The sequence below is a fragment of the Hibiscus syriacus genome, unplaced genomic scaffold (genome assembly GCF_006381635.1).
Source record: "Hibiscus syriacus cultivar Baekdansim isolate YM2019G1 unplaced genomic scaffold, ASM638163v2 tig00111810_pilon, whole genome shotgun sequence".
Taxonomy (NCBI): domain Eukaryota; kingdom Viridiplantae; phylum Streptophyta; class Magnoliopsida; order Malvales; family Malvaceae; genus Hibiscus; species Hibiscus syriacus.
This window is the reverse complement of record NW_024063186.1, coordinates 285,957-309,770: the sequence shown is the minus strand read 5'-3', so window position 1 is coordinate 309,770 and position 23,814 is coordinate 285,957. Positions and strand designations below refer to the sequence as shown.

The 23,814-nt window shown below is 37.1% G+C and overlaps 1 protein-coding gene across 1 annotated transcript; it reads right to left on the bottom strand.

Moving 5' to 3' along the window:
- Nucleotides 1-1,664: 1,664 nt before the first annotated feature.
- LOC120171094 (mitochondrial proton/calcium exchanger protein-like) lies at nt 1,665-22,403 on the bottom strand. The gene is made up of 15 exons (XM_039178890.1): nt 22,280-22,403; nt 21,209-21,854; nt 20,819-21,131; nt 20,391-20,537; nt 20,160-20,248; nt 19,893-19,985; nt 19,545-19,671; nt 19,125-19,189; nt 18,857-19,031; nt 18,133-18,327; nt 17,996-18,043; nt 8,206-8,352; nt 7,953-8,035; nt 2,204-2,319; nt 1,665-1,984 (listed from the first exon to the last, which is right to left on the bottom strand). Exons 2-15 carry the CDS (start codon nt 21,790-21,792, stop codon nt 1,896-1,898), a joined length of 2,271 nt encoding a protein of 756 aa, XP_039034821.1. The 5' UTR covers nt 21,793-21,854; nt 22,280-22,403; the 3' UTR covers nt 1,665-1,895.
- Nucleotides 22,404-23,814: the final 1,411 nt, after the last annotated feature.

The window sequence follows — 23,814 nt, the reverse complement described above, 5'->3', positions numbered from 1 at the left end:
GAAAGCTCCAAATGTACTTTTGCATGAGAAAGACACATGCACGGATTCATGGGGACGATCAATCCCAAAGTTGTTTGTTTTATGATTGAGTTTTAGACCCTGTTCCTGCATTCTTTTCATCCATCTGATATGATTTACGGTTTAATTGTTGTTCTCAGAAGCAAATATGACCAACACCGATCGATTTTCATCGAAATCTCAGGGTAAAGATTACATCCAAGATCTTTATATAGCTGAGCGAAAAGAAAGAACATTTATAATAACTGAAAGTTTTTTAGGAGAAACAATAATTTAATTATAAAAATGGATAGGATTTTTTTAAAATTATAATGAAAGTTTTTTTTAGGAGAAACAATAATTTAATTATAAAAATTACTTTTTTAATTCATCTTAAAGTTGAAATAAAAAATAATTTTATTAAATTATATTATGTCAAAATATATGGAATTCAGATAATTTGGTCATTCCTTATAAATAATAATATTTAAAAACAAAATTATAAACATATAAATATTATATATAAAAGTTGATAAGGGTCATCTATATGGTAAAAAATAATTGAATATTATATTCTCTTATAAAAGTTAAAAAAAACAATTAAAAGTACCTAGAGTAACACAAACTCATTTGGGAATTTTCTAAATGTTACCAACAATGTATAAAATAATTATAGATTATAAAAAAATAAGCAATGATCCAAATATCTATAAAAAAAATTGCTGTCACAAAACTCGCATGCCTTTTTGTCTTTAATTTATTCATAAAAGAAGGAAAACTAATTTATCCCTTAGGATAACTTTTAATACATGATAGATGCATTTAAATTAGTTTATCCTAAAATCATTATTTGCTTTCTAGATTAATTAAACCATTGTTATTACCCATTATTTATAATATTATTTTAATCTGCTAATTTTTTTTAATATATATTAATTTTTAAATAAATATTTACAATTTTTTAAGCCATTAGTAACTATTATTCATGCTATCATTTAATTATATCAATGCAAACCAACACAGTGATATTTTGTTATAAAAATCCTAAATACAAGTAAGGTATGCTTATTTTTCTGTAATTATTTTTTTAAACATATTTCATATGTTTTTAGCATTTGATTCAAGTAATTGATTAATGCAAAAACTAATTATAAATTAACTAAAAAATATGTTAAACAGCTTACCAGAGAAATCATTTTTAACTCGTAGTTACCACTTTTTTCTAACATACAACGCTTTAAAGGAAGAAAACATCGATGTAAATAAGTCTTTGCTTCCTCGAGCATAAACAAATTATGAAAAATAATGAACGCTTGAAACGAAAGAAACTGACACTGTAAATAAATTAATAATACTTTTATAAAAAATAATTCTAGTTAAATTATTATCGAAAATAATGCTAATATTTTTTTATAATAAATAACACTGTTTATTTTATTTGATATTTATAATGAATACTTTTAAAATAAAAATTAATCATGCATAAAATAATTTACCCAATATTTTCCAAAATTATTTTTTGAGATCAGCTTTCAGTAAAATAAGCACTAAAAATCAAATCTTTCATGACTATCAGTTTGATGTCTTAGAGATTTCTCCATCGTCAAAACACTGAAGTTAAAGTTAAAAGAAGAAAATGGCCTCAATGTCGTCTTCTTCAACCATTCAAACAGCATCGCCCTGTTTCACTATAACCTTGTGCGATAAAGAATATTGTAGGGTTCATGTTTGCTCGACTTGTAATATATTCAGTTTGTAGTAGGTGACATAAAACCATCATACCATATGCTAAAGTCAAGTGCTACTTTATTTCTAAGTTTATAACAATGTTGTATTAAATGCACTAACGATGATACTTCCAAAAAAGATTTCACGACAAAAAATTTCAGTACATTTCCCTATGGTCTTCCTGCTTCAGCGGTGTCGTCCTCGGCATCTTCTGTTTCACCACCTAATTTGATGAGATCTTCAACAAGTATTTTTCCTTCTGTTGCAAAAAATTCAGGGCAAGAAGCAAAACAAAGGGAATTTAAGGTCTGAACAGTAATGGTATGCAATTACACAAGAATATTAAAGAAAGGACCTAAGTTTATGGGCCAAAAAAAGATTTAACTATGTCCTACATAGAAACCACAACAGAGTCCAGCCTAATGGAAAAGGTATTTATCTTGCTCCTAGATGTTCGAAATTATAAATAAAATCTGACCTCGATCTATGGAGAGGTTGCTAATAAGCTCTTGAAGACCCTTCTTGCCCAATGTATCCTTGAGATACATAGCAGCATGGGCAACCTCCTCAGGAGTTACTTTACCATCATAATCCCTGGCATACAAATGGGGAACACAGAAATTTAACAAAATCCTTCCATTGGAAGAGTAATGCATTATTTGAAATAAGAGTAAAAAAATAGAATAAGATGGAAAGGAAGGATCTATATTCTACGTAGAAAAGTGAAACATAGTTGCTGATAGTGACACATCAATGTATATACTTCAGGGAAGTATGAAAAACGGTTAAGGTCCCATTTGATGCAATACCGTGTCCTGGATTCAATCAAAACTTGGGTACATAGGATGTCCAGGTTTTGAACAATGCATGTTATATGCCTGGTCTAGCTAAATAATAGGAGGTTAGTCTGGGTGATTTTATTAGGTATGTCTTTGATTTATATTTCATCAAATGCGATAAACAGATTTGTGGATCCTTTAAAGGTTGATTTAACACAAGGAGACAACTTTCATATTTGGCAACTCTGAACCAGGGGAGTAGACAGTCCCAGAGATGTGATTCAAGGTATAGAAGCTTCAAAGATGTTACGGTCTTTCTAGTGGGTTCATTTTACACCCATAAAATTCACAGCTAAAAGAATAGCATACTAACATAGGGTTCATTTAGGTTTGTCTTTGGAGAGTGATTCACCTTCAAATTGAACAAGATTTTATGTTTGTCTAATTAAATGAACAAACACGACTCTCATTTCTACCAAATCCTCCACTTTAAATATAATAAAAACATTTTTTTGCTCTCTAAACATGACAGTATTATGTTCTCCACATGGAGGAGATTCTTGGTCAGTGTTCGTTGATAATCTTAGTAGGAGAGTGCATCGTAGTGCTTTATGAGATCGTTTTAGTGATTATGGAAAAGTCAACAGACCGAAGTATAAGGTTAGTACGTTTGCTTTTGTCCATTTCACAAGCAAGGAGGATCTGTGCAATGCAGTGGAAAAGATGAACAACGTCACGATTGATGGAAGGAAAATTTCTGTGACAGTAGCTAAATATGAGAAACTATCTGGGAAAAGGAGGCAGAAAGATGGTAGGGTTGAGGGATCAAATAGTGTTGGAAAAGGAGGGGAGAAGGTTGGAAGCTTGTCTTCTCCAGTTGGAAGGGTAAGGAAGATGGAGATGATGAATAGGTTTCATGATGGAAGGACCTATAAAGATAGGTTGTTGGGGTGAATAAAGATCCAGAGGGTGTCCAAGAGGGCAATCATTTAAATATGAAGGAGATGAAAAATCCTATGGAAGTTTTTATTCTGGTGGAGGAAAGGGTCTGGTTGAGGTCATCCCTTACTGGCATTTGTAAAGAAATTTTTGAAGTAGATTTTTTGCAGAAAGCGTTAAGGAATGAGGGCATCAATGTAAAGGTCGTAAGGTGGGGCTTTGCAAAGAATGCTTGCCTGGTAGTTTTCCAATCGGTGGAGGAGAGAAGGAAGGTGATGGAAGAGAAATGGGAAGCTTTGTCCTTCTGGTTTGAAAGATTGGAACCTGTTTTGGATGAGGGAAGTATTCCACTAGCTTTTTGTACGATCTCCATGATAGGAGTTCCATTAAATTGCTGGTCGGTTCCTTTCTTTACTAGTTTGGCATCCAGATGGAGCAAGTTAGTGAAGATCAAAGATGAAACTGCTCAAAGAGTGGATTGCAGAGTGGCGCAAATGCTTCTTAGGGTCGTCAGTCCTTTTGACATTCCTGATCATATTAACATTAATACGTATGGGAGGAAATTCCTGATTAAAATTAAGGTTGAATGTGGTGAATATTTCTTTCCTGAGTTATCAGATATGGTTGTAGAGGATGTTCCAGAGGATCCATGGGCGGGGAGCTCCTCTGAATGGAGCCAAGAGGATGTTCAGGTGCAGCATGAAGGGCACGTGGGATTTCAGGAAATGTCAGAAACCCATAATAGGGTGCAGGAATGGGTCCAAGGCTCACATCATGGCAAAATTACAGAAACCGAGGGAGGTTTGAAAATTTGCTCAAATTCAAAAAATAATTTTTTGGTGGATTTGTGTAAAGGAGTGAAAGCTACAGGAGTTGTCTCCACCCAACATGAAAAGTCGGAAGGTTTTATTGAAGGAAGAGAAGATGGAGAGAGTATGGGGGGTGATTCCTATAAGCATGATAAAGTTGGCTGGGAGAATGGGCTTCAGAAAGGCCTGGGAAGACAATTGTTGTGTGGACTGGATCAAGAAAATGGTCGAATAACCATGGGCTGTCATATTTCAACATCAGATAATATTAAGGATCCAGCAGGGATTGAAGATGGACTGGGGTCTGCTGAAGGTTTAAAGTTGACAAGTTCAAGAGTTGGTTCGTAAGTTCGTTCAGAAAGCCCGTTATCCATGAAGACCGCCCTGGTTGGAAGGAAGTTAGTCAGAAGTTATTAGAGAATTTATAGTAGGTCAAAGGGAAGGAAGTTATGGATCCAATATGTGCAGGATTGTAAGGATGTGTCACGAGGGGAGTTCAGTAATAAGTTGGGTAGGGCTTTAAATTCAAGAGGATGTAATTCTGAAATTCCAGAGGCTGCTGGTTTTTCAGTAATGGAGATTGATGGTTCAAGGGTGAGAAGACTCAACAGGAAATTTAAAAGATCCCTCATTAGAGACGCTGCAGATCATTCTAGTGTTTCTACATTATCATCATCAGCTTTTCCATTGTTGTTGGAGGAAGCTATTGCTACATGGGAAATTAGCAAGATATTGGGTTTATCTTTCAAAGAAGGGAAGGAAGCTTTCCTACAAAAAATTATGGACTTGGAGAAAGGCTTGAGCGGGGCTAGCTGAGTTGAGGGTATATCCTTGGATTGTTTTGGTACTACCAAACAAGAATATGATGCCAAAGTTGATTATTTTTTCTCGGAACGTTGGGGGTTGGGTAAAAAAGAAAAGCAAAGAGTTGTACAAAAACTAGTTTCTGAGAATAAACCATCGTTTCTTTTTCTACAAGCAAAACTTGAGACTGTACCAAGCTCTTTTTTAAGGAGAAGTGGTTTGAATAAGTTGCAAGGGTTCGTTGAGTCTCCAGCAGCAGGTTCTTCAGGAGGTATTTAAAGTTGTTGGGATGACAGTACTTTTGAGTTAGAAGATCAGCATATTCACAGGAGGTTTATTGCTATTTTCGGGAAGTTCAAATCCAACCAATTTAGGTGTAGTTTCATAAACGTTTATGGTCCATCTGTGGAAGAAGAGAAGGCTGGTTTTTTTGAAGAACTGGGACTGTTTTTAAATGGGTACAGCGTACCTTTTTGTGTGGGAGGGGACTTCAATGCCTATTTAACAGAAGATGAGAAGGAAGGTAGAGCTCATAACAGAAATTCTATGAAAATTTTTAGTCTCTTTATTCAGCAAAAGGGGCTAATTGATATGCCTTTAATTGGGGGTAATTTTACCTGGAGCAGCAATCGAGATTTTCTTACTGTTGTAAAACTCGACAGGTTTCTGGTGAATGTTAGTTTCTCAGCAAAATTTTCTGGTATCAACCAACTTTTACTTCCTAAATCTATCTCTGATCATAATGCAATTATTCTTGAGAGTGGGGAAGATAATTGGGGTAAGAGACCTTTTAGGTTGTTTAGCTATTTAATGACCGAGGATGGTTTTGAGGAGAAGGTGGTAGAGTCTATTAAGGAGTTCAAGAAGGTCAAGAATAGAGCTGAATTTTGAGCATACTTAGGAATACAAAGTTTTCCATTAAAAGCTGGTCCGGGAATAGAAAACAGTTTCCTCGTGTTGACATTTCTGTTCTTGGAGACAAAATTCACCAGCTAGAAAAGCGGATGCAACAAAATCAGATTTCCAATGCAATTGATAATGTGTCAGAGTTGAGGTTTTTGAGAAATGAACTTTGGAGACTATACAGAATCAAGGAGTAAATATGGTTTCAAAATTCAAGAGAGAAGTGGGTTAAAGATGGAGACCGGAATTCAAAATTTTTTCACACTTGCGCTACCATTAGGAGGAGGATGAATTCTCTGAATGCTATTACTGTTGATGGTGAAATTATCAAAGATCTTGTTATTATCAAGTCTAGTGTCAGAGAGCATTTTTTTAAAGCTTTTAACTGTCGTTCAACTTTGGAAGTGGAGGATATCAAGCTAATCTTTTCAAGAATTTCTCTGGAGCAAAGTCTTATGCTAGAAAAGGAGTTTATGGAAGATGAGATTTGGGAAACCATAAACTCGTGTGATAGTAAAAAAGCTCCGGGGCCAGATGGGTTGAATATGTGATTTTTTTAAAAATTCTTGTCCTACTTGAAAGGTGATATTCTGAAGTTTTTTCACAATTTCTTTTTGGAAAAGGATTGGGAGCATGGCATTAATCATTCTTTCATAACTCTCATTCCGAAGGGCTCTAATATTGGGAGTTTAGATGATTTCAGACCTATTAGCCTATTAGGTGGGATGTACAAGATTCTTTCCAAGTGTCTTTCGAGAAGGTTGAGATGTTGCATTGATGATATTATCAGTGATTCACAATTTGAGAGGCTGTTGATCCAGGTCCTCCTACTTTGATTGAGCTTTTGGCAATTAAGAAGGGCTTAACTTTCTTTGCTTCGATTCAGCAACGGTTTAAGGAACGTTTAATTGTTGAAACTGACAGTAAACTAGCAGTGGATTGGGTCAAGAACAATGATAGTTGTCCCTTTGTCTACATAGATTTAGTGAAAGTCATTGTTACTATGTTAAGAGATTTGAAGGGTATTATTAGATGGGTTGCTAGGTCAGCCAATGTTGAGGCTGATAGCCTAGCTAAGGCTGCTATTGGCAAGTTTCATTGTTTTGTTTAGGTTACTTTTAGGCTTTGGGTTGGTTATTGTAAAGGGAGTGTCTATGTGTGTTTTTAAACATTATGTATCTTTCGGTTATTAATGAATTCTAAGGCACTCTTTTCCTCCTTCTGCTGATTAAGGAGCACTTTGTGATCCATTAATCATGAAGGGGGCTTTTAACGAGGCCGACTTTCTTATAAAAAATGAACAAAAACGAACAAATGATTCGTTCGTTCACTTACGTTCGTGAACGTTCGATAATATGTTTGTTTATGTCGTTCATTAAGATTTGTCTATGTTCGTTCATTTATATTCGTTCGCTCATGTTCGTCCGTTTATGTTCAACCCAATCTTCAAACCCGTTTAAAATATTAAGACATAATAAATTTTAACCTTAAAGCCATTAACATTATAAATCCCAATTAAATTTAAACCAAAATAAAAATACCCAAATCAATCGAAGAAAATATGAACCCTAAATTTTTTTTAAATGAAAAAAAACTTTCCTCATATACAAACCCAATTAATTTTATGTTCGTTCGTTCACATTTGCTTATGTTCATTTACGTTTGTTTATATTGGTTTATGCTCGTTTGTTTGGGTTCGTTTACGTTCATTTCTTTGTGTTCATTTATCATTTTAACGAACGAATACAAACAAGCTACATTCCTTAATGAAAGAACATGAACGAACACGAACAAGTTACATTCCTTAACGAATGATCACGAAAAAGAAATTTTATTCGTTTAGTTGTTTGTGTTCGTTCATTTGATCAGCTAATCAGCTAAAGTTAAATGAACGAACATGAACATACACAAACCTATCAACAATCATAGTTTTATATAGAATCAACAATCAAAACAAAACATGCAATTTTTTTCAGAGTTGCAATGGACAAACCTATCCAGTAACCGCCATCGGTCTCCAATCTTGGCATCAACATCATCAATTTCTTTTTCCAGTTTTTGGAGCATAGCATCAACCTGAAATGTAAAAAGTCATGTTAACAGGGTTTTGGGGTTAAAATACTGTGTTAATTTCCAGGTTTAAAAGAGCATACGTTATAATCAACTATGGAGATAGTTAATATATTTAGAGCACCAAGATTGAAGTTGAAGACCGTCTTAACTGAAGAATATACAGAAATTATTACCCTGTCTATAAGTGCAGAGGAAACTTTGTCACCAATTGCCTTCTGAGCTGTATAGTCACTATGCTCTCGGGCAGCTTGGTAAGCCTTCTTAGCTTCTTCTTCTTCTTCTGTACCCTCTTTCTCTACCATACTGTTGTAAAGTTCTACCTGAGAATGTAAGTGCAAAGAATAAAAAAAAATAACAAAAACATGTTAAAATTGTTAAAAGAAAAACAGAAAGGAACTCGATAACTTTAAAATCCTAAAATGTATCCGAAATATAAGACAATGTTAGTACGCATGGATAATATTCAAATTTTATATACAGGATTTAGGATTGTATAATAGTACATATATAGCAAAGATCAAGGGGATTTAATTTTCTCCGCATTAAGTGAAAGCTACCTTTGCAGCTCATAAGGTGCCCAAAAGTCAGTTTGTCAGAGCTTAAGAATGAGTTTAAGTAGAGCTTGTGTTCATTTCTTGAATTAAACAACTGAATAAAAATTTCAAGCACATTCAAAACATGGAACAAGTGCTTAAGAATGAGTTTAAGTAGAACTTGTGTTCATTTCTTGAATTAAACAACTGAATAAAAATTCCAAGAACATTCACAACATGGAACAAATTTTAAATGACGTGAGTTTTGATCACTATATTGATCAGACTTCTGATAAACAGTTTGTAAACAAGCTTGTCAAGAGTTCGGTATTCAATAAGAACGTTATGAATTGTTTATTGAGTTCTGATTTCTTCCATAAAAATTGAATCTAACACAGTTTTCATTGCTTGTTCATGCAACATAAATGATGCAAATTTTAAGGTTAACAAATATGCAACTCGATCATGTTTTAGTGATTATATGGTCAAAAATTGCTGATATAGTTCCAACTTTGAATCTTAATTAATAGATTGCACGTAATTTGAATTGCAATATAATATCTATAAGGTGAAGTCATATTTTCTTTGGCTGATCAGTGAAAACTAAAAATTGAATGCATGGCAATATCTTGCTAAAAGTTAAGAAGATAGGCGGTAGGCGGTGATCCAGTTATTTGCATGCGTTGGTGGGAAGAACTTATTAAGAGAGAATGAGTGCGAGAGGTAGGGTGAGAGGGAAAGAAAATTTGAAAGGAAATTATGTCTCCAAAAAGGAGTGGACAGTTTTCGTTGATAACCTTAGTAAGAGGGTATCAAGAGCGTTAAGGGAATTATTCAACCACCATGGCCAAGTTGTGAGGATCTTCATCCCAAGTTTTACTGAGCCAAAATATAAAACATCAACTTTTGCCTTTGTTCAGTTTGCTAATGAAGAAGGTCAAAGGAAGGCAATCCAGTATGTCAATGGAACGTGGATTGATGGGAAAAGAGTTACAATGGGGGTTGCAAAATATCAAAATATTCGGAAAAGAATAGCTGTTGAAGGCAGGAGTCAGATGGAAATCACCAAGCCGAAAAGAGTTGAAAAAACAAAGAACGGGGGGGTGTTGAGTCTTTGAGAAGTCTTAGGGATGGCAGAACGTATAAGGATGTATTGAATACGGATAGCAGAATGCGAAGTGAACCAGTTACTGGGGTTAACAGGTAGGGTGCATTGTGTCGTGGCCATCCCTTTCTTATATGGCCACAACCGGATAGGTATGCCAAGGCCAACCATGTATAGGGCCTAGTGGCAGGGTATAATAAGCTTGTCCTCTTTTCAAGCATTTCAATGTTTTAGGTAGGGAGTGGGGATACGTCTTAATGTCCCCTGTTCGAGCTTTTCAACGTCTATAGGTAGCATTTCTGTTATTTTGTTTTCGCATATATGTAGGGGGTGGACAACCGGCAGAGTTTGGGCTGATCCACAGGTAAAGGTACGTGTCTTTTGAACATCATCGAGGGCCGCCCCTACGGCCTAATCGATGGTGTAGGTGAGTCTTCTGTAACCCGATGTTTCTTTTGTTAATAAAACATTTTTCTCTCGGAGAAGTCCGGGGGTTGAGGTGTGCATTCGCTATGCCCCACGGGCTCAAATTATTGGTTGAAGGACCATGTTGCTACAATGATCTAACGTGATGTTTATTCCTGTTTGATCAGATATACGAGATAAAGGCTGACTTGACTTAGGAAGAGTCCCTTTTCAGGTGCCGCACGGATTACAAACCTAGATAGAAAAGGTAAGTCCGTAACACTTGGTATCAGAGCCGAATGATTCGTGGTAGACGAGATGTGTTCTTATTTCTTTTAAGGAATTTCGCCGAGCGCTTCAACATTAAGAGTTGGAAGGGGGACAGAGTTCATGCCGAGCGCTTCCAGTGGGGAGTAGGCCGGATGACCTGATCTTACGCCGGGCGCTCTAATGTATAGGGTAGGCAGGGTATTCCTATTTTCACGCCGAGCGCTTCACCGTTAAGAGTTGGAAGGGGGTCAGAGTTCATGCCGAGCGCTTTCAGTGGGGAGTAGGCAGGATGACTTGATCTTACGCCGGGCGCTCTAACGTGTGGAGTAGGTAGGGTGTTATAATATCACACCGAGCACTTCAACGTTGAGAGTAGGCAGGGGAGACAGAGTACATGCCGAGCGCTTCCAGAGGGGAGTAGGCAGGATGACCTGGTCTTACGCCGAGCGCTCTAACGTGTGGAGTAGGCCGGGTGAAACAAGATGTGCTATAATATCACGTCGAGCACTTCAACGTTGAGAGTAGGCAGGGGAGACAGAGTACATGCCAAGCGCTTCCAGAGGGGAGTAGGCAGGATGACCTGGTCTTACGCCGAGCGCTCTAACGTGTGGAGTAGGCCGGGTGAAATAAGATGTGCCTTAATGTCACGCCGAGCGCTTCAACGTTTAGAGTAGGCAGAGGAGACAGAGTGCATGCCGAGCGCTTCCAAAGGGGAGTAGGCAGGATGACCTGATCTTACGTCGAGTGCTCTAACGTGTGGAGTAGGCAGGGTGTCCCAGATTCACGCCGAGCATCTCAACGTGTAGGGTAGGGAGGGTAGACAGAGTTCATGCCGAGCGCTTCTAGAGGGGAGTAGGCAGGATGACCTGGTCTTACGCCGAGCGCCCTAACGTGTGGAGTAGGTCGGGTGAAATAGAATGTGCTTTAATATCAGGTCGAGCGCCTCAACGTGTGGGGTAGGCAGGGTAGACAGAGTTCATGCCGAGCGCTTCCAGAGGGGAGTAGGCAGGATGACCTGATCTTACGCCGAGCGCCTTAACGTGTGGAGTAGGCCAGGTGAAATAATATGATCTAGGCACAATAGTGCTCAATTGTGAAACTGCGCAGGGATATTTTCATCTGAGTAACAATACAAGCACATGTAATAACACTGTTTGGCAAGGGGATCTTGCTTTATGTAGCACGGAGGTGCTTTATGGTAACATTTGTGCGAGAATGCTTATTTGTGTTGTTGACATCAAGGCGATACTTTTGGCACGAAGATGCTGAAAGAATTTGTGTTGTGATAAATTATATTCCAAGTATTCTGGTACTTGTGATTATTATTGTTTTTACAGTGTTACCTAACAGATATTGGAAAATGGTTGGAACACGTTCCAGTGGTTCTGTAAACCAGAACAGAAGTGAGAGTTTAGAAGCCGAAGTAGCGGCACTAAAAGCTGGGATGATTTCGGAGGATCGAGTTCGAGTGATTGAGTTAGCTCAAGCTCAACTCTCAGAAGCCTTCAACGAACTTAAGGCTGAAGCGCAAAATGCTATCAGTTCTGTGTTAGAGTCGTTCGACGAACTCAAGGCTCAAGTCAATTTAATTCAACTCGCTGTGGGTAATCTGGGCTCAGGCATTGTTGACAAAAGTCAAAGGGTCAAGGTACCGGAACCTCAGCGGTTTGGCGGGACCAGGGATGCTAAAGAGTTGGAGAATTTCTTGTTTGACATGGAGCAATATTTTAAAGTGATGTAGGCTAACTCCGAAGAGGACAAGGTCTCTATGGCCTCAATGTATCTTGCAGGAGATGCCAAATTATGGTGGCGATCCAAGTTTGTTGACGGCGTGTGTTCCATCAATACTTGGGATGATTTGAGGAAAGAATTGAAGAAAACCTTCTTCCCGGAGAATGTGGAGTACAATGCACGAAAGAAGTTGAGGGGACTAAAACAAACAGGAACTGTTTGTGAATATGTGAGAGAATTTGCAACATTGATGCTAGACATCCGAGACATGGCTGAAAACGACAAAATGTTCTATTTCCTGGAAGGGCTCAAACCATGGGCTAGAACAGAGATCCAAAGACAACGAGTAGAGGATGTGACTGAAGCTATGAATGCCGCTGAGCGTCTCAGCGATTATACTAATGTTATAGTCAAGCGAAAAGGCCCCTATCAAGGAGAGGACAATCTGTTTAGGGGTGATGGTGGTATTAATTTCAGTAATGGGAATAAGGTGGCTAGAAGGGATGGAGCTTTCAGTTGGGAAACAGATAAGAGGCCTTTTCTCCGAGACCCAATACCAAATACATCAAGTAATGGGTATAGGCAGAGTGGCGATAAATCGAGGCAATCTGTGGATTCACATCCTAAGAATGGGCATAGGCAAAGTGGGAAAAGACCCAGATCATCCTTGGAAGTGCTATTTGTGTAAAGGCTCTCATCGATTGGCTGAGTGTCTGCATAGGAGGGCGTTCAATGCGCTTGTGAACACATCGAGGAATGAATCACAACAAGATCCATCAGAAGAGGATACTGAAAATGAACCAGCTAGAATGGGTTCGATTCGATTCTTGTGTGCGTTACAAACTCAAGTTAGTAGGTTAAGGAAAGAGCCAGTTAGGGGCCTCATGTATGTGGATCTCGTAGTGAATGGAATAACTTCAAGGGTCCTGGTGGACACTGGAGCAACCGACACTTTCATCTCCCCTGAGGAAGCTATGAGGTGCGGATTGAATGTTACCAAGGAAGAGGGGCAGATGAAGGCAGTGAACTCGTCTGCCGTGGCGATATGTGGGACCGCTAAGAATGTGAAGATAAAACTAGGAGTATGGGAAGGGGAAGTTGACTTTACCATATCTCCGAAGGATGATTTTGATGTTGTCTTAGGTATCGACTTTATGATATCAGCACGAGTTATTCCGATGCCTTCTACAAGTTGTTTGATGCTGTTGGGAGAGATCTCGTGTGTAGTGCCGACAACCTTGCTGCCGAAGTTGGAAAGGAAGAATTTTACCACGAGAGAAGTCCTCAACACAACGTCAAAAGGAAAAGGTTCGAGAAGCACTCGTCGATGAGGACATCGACTAAATGGGTGGGGTAGAATGTCGTGGCCATCCCTTTCTTATATGGCCACAACCGGATAGGTATGCCAAGGCCAACCATGTATAGGGCCTAGTGGCAGGGTATAATAAGCTTGTCCTCTTTTCAAGCATTTCAATGTTTTAGGTAGGGAGTGGGGATATGTCTTAATGTCCCCTGTTCGAGCTTTTCAACGTCTATAGGTAGCATTTCTGTTATTTTGTTTTCGCATATATGTAGGGGGTGGACAGCCGGCAGAGTTTGGGCTGATCCACAGGTAAAGGTACGTGTCTTGTGAACATCATCGAGGGCCGCCCCTACGGCCTAATCGATGGTGTGGGTGAGTCTTCTGTAACCCGATGTTTCTTTTGTTAATAAAACATTTTTCTCTCGGAGACGTTCGGGGGTTGAGGTGTGCATCCACTATGCCCCACGGGCTCAAATTATTGGTTGAGGGACCATGTTGCTACAATGATCTAACGTGATGTTTATTCCTGTTTGATCAGATATACGAGATAAAGGCTGACTTGACTTAGGAAGAGTCCCTTTTCAGGTGCCGCACGGATTACAAACCTAGTTGGAAAAGGTAAGTCCGTGACACATTGCAGGCTGCAAAAGGGTTGAGGAACGTCTGGGAGATACACATTCCTACTGAAGATTTGGACTGGGTGAAACGGTCCTTAACAGGGATAATCAAATCCTCCTTCGAGCAGGAACTGGTACAGAAAGCATTGGCGAACGAGGGTGTTGAAGTAAGAATAGCGAGATGGGGTTATGTTTGGAATGCTTGCATCATTACGTTTAAGTCGGTTGAAGAGTTTTCAAAAGTGTGGACAAACAAGGAGGAGGAGCTATTTTTCTGGTTTGACTGGTTGGCTCCATTGTTGAACGACGAGGGTGTTCCATTAGCGTTTTTTCTGGTGGAGTTATATGGAATCCCTCTATTATGCTGGAATGGGGCGTTCCTGGATAAACTTGCTGGGAGGTGGGGAAAGTTCATCTGTATTAAAGAGGAGTCCAAGAGTAGAGTGGACCTCTCGTCGGCGAAAGTCCTGATCAGAGTGGCGAGCCCCTTTGACGTCCCTGAAACGGTCACAGTAGGGTCTTATAGCAGATCCTTTAAAGTCGAGATCACATTAGGGTAGGTTTTTAAAAAACCTGATGAATTTTCTGGGGAGGAGATGGAAATTTTTTCAAAAGAATGGTATAGTGAAGATGTCTTGTCGAAGGAAGAAGACAGTCGTCGTCCTACATTGGTTGCAAATGGAAGTCAGAAATTATCAGAGGAGTCTAGGCTTAAGGTGGTCAAGTGGCTGAATCAAGTACAAAAGAGTGGTTTGAAAGAGGTTAGTGGGGGACAATTACTGTTGAGGAAGTCAACCACGGAACCTTCTAATTATGGGTTGTCAGATTGTTTTGAAAATGAGATAAATCCCACAGGGGATTTCGCGGGTCTTGGGTTGTGGAAAGAATTGGACTCGGATCCTCAGGCCCAATTGGAAGATAATGGGGAACCATATTCTCCAGTCCAGAAAATTACTCCTGCGGGGCCTGCTTTTAATTTAAAGTGGGCTGGGTAGGGACAGAAAATAATAAGGGTCGGTTTCTTCTTCAGTTCAATAAGGAAATAGATACTCTTGTAGAAGTTACAAAAGAGGGAGAAGGGGAGTTAGAAAAGGAACCTACAAGAGGGGAAGGAGCTGAGTCAGAAACTGAAGGGAATGTTGCTCTTGGTAGGAGTCAGTTAGAAGTCCTGAGGCGCCAAGAAGGATAACTTGTATCTAATGCAGAGAATTTAAATGTTACGGATATTACCAATAAGATTAATCCGGTTACCATTAGTGTGGGAGAAGAACCCTTAGATCAAAGGATTGTTCTTCAGGAGTTTATGGGTGAACCGACCCATCCTCAGATTGGGCATATTACGGGTAGCAACTCGACTTTGGGTTCAAGTGCAAGCAAGTTTGTGAACCAAGAGGTAAATATAACTTGGACCATATCTGATGATCATATTAGAGCTAAGGAAAATCAGAAGACTCCTTTACTAAAATCTGTATCGACTATTTCTCGGTCGAAGAGTTTCAGCCATCAAAATCATACCAGTATCTCTCCCCGTCGTTCAGGAAGTGTGTGCTCGGAGGGTAGTAGATCAATTAGCTTCTTTGACAAAGTCTATAAAAGGGATTATAGAAGCAAGGTCAGGGAATCTCTGGAGCAGGACAGGGACTCTTCAAAGTCGTCTCATTCCTCTATTAAAGCGAGAGAAGCAGCAGTTGCTACTCGTGAGGTATGTAATTTGTTGGGGATTTCTTTTAAAGGGGACAGCAAATCTTAGAAGAGGAGATCTTGAAGATGGAACTGAGGGGGTCTGCGAAGGAAATTGAATAGTATTTTTCTTCTTGCCATTGAGCATCGAATAAACAAAAATGACAAATCCAGCAGGTTGACACTAATAAAAAAAAATCTGGAGTTAGTTTTAACTAGAATAAGTGGGTATGGTTGGGTTCGGCTCCTCCTAGAGTCGAAACCTTTCTTTGGCAAGCTTCCCATCAAAAATTGGTAGTCAAAATGGAGCTGAAGAAAAGGGGGTTCCCTTGTATGATGTTCTATGTCCACTTTGCCATAAGAATGAAGAAACCATTCAACACCTTTTCATTTCGTGCTCTGTTGCAGAGGAACTTTGGAACAGATTTTTCAGGATTTAGGACATCTCTACAACATTGCCTCATGATCCCCCTACCCTGCTAAGTTCATGGTCTGAATTAAGGGCTAATTCTTCCATTTGGAAATTTATCCCGGGAGTTGTTTTTTGGTCCATCTGGAAAGCTAGGAATTCAATTGTTTTTGATAATATGAAACTTGACAGAGCCTCTCTCTTCTTCATAATTAGATTTAGGTTGGCAAAATGGTTTCTAGCTAAGTTCTCTCAAGTTCATATCAGGTTGATTTGCAGGTTAGGGACCCCTCTCTTGCAGACAGGCTTTCTAGTCATTCTTTTCATAGAACGATGGTGCAAAGTTGGCTTCCTCCCCCAGTAGAATTTTTCAAAATTAATGTAGATGGGGCTGTCAGGATAGATGGGCTGGCTGGTGGAATTGGAGGTATTTTAAGAGACTCTACACTTAAGCAACCTTCCCTGATAGTGTTGGTCTTGGTCCTCCTCCTATGGCTGAGTTGAAAGCCATTAAAAAAGGCATTGACATTTTTCTATCCTCAATTTTGGCATTGAAGGGAAGACTGATAACAGAGAGTGGTTGCAAAACTATCGTTGACTGGATTATGTTGCCGAGTTATGCTCCTTTCTTTAGTACCCAAGTCATGGATATTGTGTCCTTAGTTTTAGCTAGGGCGATTATTGTTAGATTGATTCTTAGGGGTTGTAATTAGGAGGTTGATAAATTAGCTGAGGGGATTGGGTGATTGGAATGGTTTTTTTCTAGGAAGCTTAAAGTGGTTTTTGATTAAACTGTTGTCTAAGGTGTAATGGTTTACTCTTATGTAATTGTCGACTAATTAATAAATTGAGGCACTCTTTTCCTCCTTCTGCTAGTTTCCCCTTTTCAAGAGCCAACTATGAGGGAGGCTTTTAATGAGGCCTCCTATTTTTATAAAAAAAATATAATATCTATATGACTAAAATATAAATATGAATAGTTTTAAAAATAGTTCTAATAACTGATGGGTATCATCACTTATATAATGAATAGAATAGACATAGTAAACAAAAATACAAATAAAAGAAAGGTTTGCTGCTTTTCAAAATAAGCATAAACTAAATGGAGTTTGAAAGAAGCAAACATCTTTCAATTCCTAAACAATAACTCTTTCAAATTCTTATTTGAGTCTATCCAAAAGTAGATGGTTGATAAGATATGGAATATGGGAAAGGAAAGTGTTTCTCAAATCTCAAATAGAATCGGAAAATCGAAGGGGACCTAGGACAAAAAAGAAGTTGATATAAGCAGACACTGGATTATCTATTTTCACCGTACTCTCTTCCAAAGATCATGGTATTTGCATGTAATGCTTTCTTGAATTGTCTCACAAGGAGTTCCGCTTGAACTAGAAGAATCGGGACAAGAAATACAAATAGGAAAAAGAGACCATTTCTATTAACATACTTAGTCTATAGGCCCCTAAGGAGTTCCACGTGAATTGAATTTTTGTCGTTCTTCTATCTTTCCAATCCATTTACTTACTCATGAAGTCCTTGTCTTTCTTCTTCCTATTTGTTTTCATGTATTGTGCAATTAATTGACCATTACCTATGGGGCAGAAAGTTTATGATTGGTCCTTTAAATGTTTTCAAGTCTTATTTTTGGGGGCATGCACCTGCAAGTGGATAAGCTTCGTAAGATTAGTTGAGACGAGGTTGATGTTAATGTTGAACAGTTTCTAGAAAGCTTAGAATGGGTTTTGTAAGTTTTGAGCTTGTTAAAGTTAAGCCAACCCAAGGTTGAATCTCAGGTTGGATGGGCATTTGAAGTCACAAACCTTCATGCTTCTGACCAATGCATCCCAAATCAGTAATCATAAAATGAACATGCATGATTAATAATCTAGTAACAATTCCGCACTAAATACCTCTTTCTTGACAAGTCTCAGAAACTCTTCACGCTCCCAGCTGACTGACTGAAAAAGTAGTAGCAAAGTCGAGAATCAGAGTACAAGGTATCAAATATAAGATACAAATAGGAAGTGTTATTACAGCCGGTCCTTACAGATGCAGAAGCTAAAACAGCTAATGCTCGGCTGAGCTCGCATAGCTGCTCATGTTTCTCCAATGTTTTTGCTTTAGCTAATTCGTGTGCTTCTTTTTCTGTGGAAGCAGTCATCTCTTCCAGAGCCACATCCTTTTGTTTGCTAATAGATTCTTTCAACTTGGCTTGTTCCTCTTCCTCCTCCTCTTCTTCCTCCTACACATTTGGTTATTCAAATATAAATAAGAAGTCCACACACATCAAATGCAAAAGAGCTAGAACCTAAGATCTAACATTCTCAGATATAAATGCCTATAGTAAATCAAAGTCAACTTGTGTGCTTTAAAACATGCAGGGAAATTAAGCACTGCAATCCTAATCCCAATCCAAAAGCTAGGTTTTTGCCAATAAGCCCTTGAGATTTATACCTTATATTTTTCATTGTAATCCACCTTGGCATCAGCCTATATTACATGAGCTAAACCTTGATAAAATGATAACTTTTTTCTTTTTCTGGATAGTTAACATAAAATAAAATGATAATTCATTCAACACAATGTAAACGAGTTTTTCTTTTCTTTTCTTTTCTTTACCGGTATCATATAAGAGAGCAAAGAAAATGAGAATCATATAAAGGACAAAATGTCTAACGGCTCGGGAGAAGAATGTGACTATGGAATGAAAAACTGTTTTCCTATCTTCTAAGAGATTGCAAAATCACGTAAAGCATTAAAGCAGGAAAAACCTTGATAAGCTCTTCCTGCATTTCAAGGAATTCCAACTTTCTCCTCCTTTCTGAAACAGAATCCTCAGATGGTAAAGCTGTAACCCCAACAGTATCGACAACCTCATCCGGAAGAGAGGAGAGTGTAGCTTGAACAGCTTCTTCTGGTCTGACTTTTCCAGACACAGCGAATGCTCTGTAGAGAAAAAGAACAAGGGAATAAATTCTGAATGCAGTCATAGGTCAAATAAAAACAAAACAATAATAAAAAGGTGTTCATCAAAATTACCTAGACAGAATCAATAGAGACGAGGGCAGGGAGTGATTGAGAGATAAATCCAGCCAATCACGCAACTGGGAAGGAGAATAATTATTCAAAGAACATGATAAGACATTTCAAAAAAACCTATAAGTAGCAGTAATTAATAATCGAGGTATAAAATTAGAAATGAGGTTCCAAAACAAATATTTTAATCAAAATTTTATACGTGACTGTATGCATGCATGCATGCATGTATGCCATAAAATCCTACTGCTGTTGACTATTGGGAAAGAAGAATAACAAATTGTTGTTCTTTTGTTTGAAGCTCCTTGTACTAATCCAAATTAGCCACATTTTGTAATATCCTTGAAAATTTTTCAATGAGCTTCTGAATGAAGCCACCTAATTTTTAGTTGATGGAAAAGATGGACCAGGTTGAACACTAACCTGTTGCCTCATTTCCTCCACTGAAAGTAATCCAAGTAAGCCCCGCTCTCTGCAAGCTTGTCGAAGCTCTGCTTCTGAAAGGGACTCCACACCCTCAGCTTGAATCATCTTATCATCATTTTTTATTCTGTAAAACACATACAAAATATTAACAATTCAAATTTTCAAAAATCAAGCAAAACTGAAATTGTGCAAGTTTCCTATTCATGACACACTCCTAATTCTTAAAACAACCATTAGTTTTTTTATAAAGCAATAATGATCAAGACAAAGAAACTAGCTAAAACTGTGTCAGCTAAGCAATTAAGCATCCTGTAAACATCCCCAAAATAAAAAGCAGAGTCTTACTCTTGCAGTCTTCTTCGAAGCATATATCGTAAATATGCATCCGTACCATATGGACTGATACCCATATATTTGCACATATTCACTAAACGGGGCCTGTAACCAACAAAGAAAGCAACTAAAATCATCAACAGTATAAGGAAACAACAAACTGAAAGACACAACAAATCCCTCTTTTCTTATTCCATCTAAGAGGAAAGAACATGCACACATATCCATTGAAGAGATGAAGTGTGGGATAATTAAGACAATATCTAATGTAGTACGAACCTGCTAATATTGTCTAAAGTAAGTTCATCATTAAACAACTTGGCAAAGCCTAAAATTTCATCATTGGATACACCTGCACCAGTTCTAACCTGTTCATATACCAGAATGAAACACTTATCAATATCTTTCACTTAAATGAAAAACCAAAATAAATTTCCCCCTATAACCAAAACAGGAGAATCAGCTTCCATTTATGCCATGAAGAGTAAAATTAAAAAGAGAAAAAGATACCTTGTTCATAAATTCATCAAGATCTTCTGCTGTCTTTTTAACATCACCACTCCGTGAGTTTTGGATTTCTTTTGCCATTTCTTTCACTGTATCTTGAAGAAACTTTGCATATTCTATCCTGGCATTTAGCCGTCTTTTTAATGCTTCCTATAGGTTAAGCATATCAACTGAGACCACAATCTTACTTTATATGTATAATAAACTCAACTTCAGTGGATAGTTGTTAGAAACTTCACAAAGTACTATTATAAAAGGTAGGCAGACAAAGTAATAAAAAAATATTCCTTTCTATCATAAACAATCAGAATGATCACGAACACCAGGTTAGCATAAATTGGCTACTTCTAAAGCCATAGATAACACAAATAAGAATGATGGTAAAACCAGATAAATGCTTCATTAATGGAAAAACGCAAGGAAACAATTACCTGTTCTTTCATCTTGTCCTGAAAGGTTGAAGGTAACATGTTGGGAAATAATTTCAAGAATACAGGTAGCAAGAACTCCATAAATGGGACTATGATAAAGACGGCAAAAGGAACTAGCCTAAAAATATCAGCTGTCGTTCTAGTAAGCTGTTGTCTTTCCCTTCTAGAAAGACCCTTCCCACTAGCAAGTTTTACCAACAACCTTGAGCTTATCCGAACATCAGCCCACAGTAGCTTTGTACCCAACCAATAGTGTTGCATTGTAGATTTAAATTCATCCTTCCAATGGCGAAGCTTCTTTGCCCAGTCTTCTCTGCAGAATGGTATAAAATAATAAGTATCAGAGCAATTACATCAGTTCAACCATAAACAAACTAGAAAAGTTTAAACCTGCTCATAGAAGCAACAGCTCTCAAGGCAGGTCCAATGCCAAGAATCATAGCCCATAATTTCTTGATGAACAGTTGTGCACTTTTGTTGGAGTCCTGTACCTGCTTAGCTTTGGCTTTGGCTTTCACTGTACTCAGGCCCTCCACTGCTTGATCACATTCCTCAGGCGAAGCCTCCTTCACCTTTTTAGAAGCCTGTTGTTCATTCCCATGATTATTGGGTTTACCAGCAGTGGCAGTCGAAGCTGAACGCACAGATTGTGAAAACCATAGAACTCCCAATGGAAATCCAAATTCTAAATTTCCCACTTGATAACCCGAGCTTGAGATTCCAGAAGAGTTACTCCTACAATGTTGTGCTGCTAGGTTATTTGATAGCTCATTTTTCAGAACTGAAGGTAAAATGGCTTTCTTAAAATCAGAATTAGGATAAGGACGACTAGCAACCCAGGGCGATTCTTGTGAATCCTCGGATGTAAATGATTGCCTACGCTCAAAACTAGAAAAGCCCCGAATCAGGGAAGTAAGCCGAGTTGGGGAATTGTAAATGTAGCTCCTCCTCCGCAAGATTGCTCTCGAAGCCATAACCAAATAATACCAGCCTTATCAATACAAAAAAGCGACCCTAGCAATTTGACTTAGCCAGTCTGCAGATAAAATATAGAAATAGAACGAATAACACGTGAAAACACTTTACTGTCTGCAATAATAACTCGGAAGATTGCATAAGCATAATAATGTAAAGTTACCAAAAAATACCCAGATCAAAACCAAAGAACATCACAAGATAATACTAATACAGGGCAAAAGGGGGAAAAGAAAGGGTATTGCACAATCACGTGAAATAGTCCTTACTATTCCCACTTGTTAGGTAGAGTTTTGTTGAACCATTTGAGACAAATCTTAATCTCCCTTCAAGAACTTATAAAGCCATTGATTAAAATCTCCAATAGAATAAACGAAATGAAAACTATATTTGAAATGACAGAAACCGTGGATTGAGAACCATAAAATCTGAAGATATGCATAAACTTAATGAATCAAGAACCGAAAGGATGAATGAGACACATACCCTTTAAAGAATTGAAAAGTTGGAAAATCTACAACCAGTTTGTTCGCACAGAGAAAGCGGTAGCCGAGTCAGAGAGGGAAAAAGAGAAGGAGCTGGAGCAGTGGAGAAGTTGACGGGTCTTTACTTGACGAGTACTCGGAAGGTAAAAAATTGGTAAACTACACATAAATGGTCACTAAAATATGAGTATCTTTCTTTTTTTGGAACTGAATTTTTAAAAGTAACTAAATGGTCATTAATATTATTATTTTTATAACAAATTGGTCACTCGACCGTTACTACAGTCACATAAATTTGATGTGACATATTTAGACGGCCGAATTGTACTTATTTGACCACGTTGGTATTCTTTAATCATATATTTTGATTTTCACTTAAAAATATAAATCTCTAAAAAAAAGGTCGAAGAGATAATTTAAGAGACAAATGATTTATTAAATCATTAGGGAAATTCAAAACCTTTAATGGACAACTCAATAAAAAAATATATAATTCAGGAGACAAATGATTTATTTTATTGACAATTCTAAATTTAATCTCAATCTTAAAAGTGAAGTGAAAAAGAGACTTTAAGGGAAGAAATTGAAGTACTTGCTTAGACAAATAATTTGTTAAACTCACAATTATTTGATAGTTATATTAGTTCTAAGATATAGGTTGCATATGCAATTCATGTTATGTAAGTATGTGATATAGTTTGAGTAAATCTTGTTTGTCTGTATTTGTGATCTAAAGTTAGATCTCTCTTATTCTTAATGCTATTGACAAATTGAGTTTCAGAGTTTCATTCAGTTCAGTTCATGGAATGTAGGATTATCTCTGTGAATAGGATTACCAGAATGTAATATTATCTGACACATTACTGGAATGTTATATTACTGTGTTTGGTTTGGCAGTAATGTAAGATTACAGTGTTTAGTTGAAGGAATAAAAGATAACTTGAATGTATATTTTATCAAATTGTCCTTGTGATATATTTATTTTTAAACAAATTGAATTTTAAATATTCAAATGAAAATATTTATGTAATAATTCATAGAAAATATATTAATTTATTATTTTTTAATTTTTATATAAAATTTAAATTCATACAATTTATTTGTTTACAAAATTTAAAAGATAAATGAGTAAAATAAAAGAATAAATATATCATATATTCTTTTAATCTTAATCAATATTAGTTTTTACATCAGTTATCTATAAATATATCAAAATTTTACATCATCATTTAAGTATAGAAGAATATGAAAATTTTAACAGATTAATCGTTTTACTTCTAAAAAAATAAACATGGGTAACTTTATTATTTTTTTAAGATTATCTTCAATATACTGATTAGAATATATATATATTATTAAAAATAATAATAATTTTACTTTTCTAATGTCTAAATTCGTTTAATATTGATATTATCTAAATCTTTCAAAATAATTCTTAAACCTCTGTATACGTAATACCAATTTAATATCACAATATTTGAGTTATGAGGGAATAAGTTGATTGAAGTTTTTTTTTTAAAGTTTAGAGTTTTCATT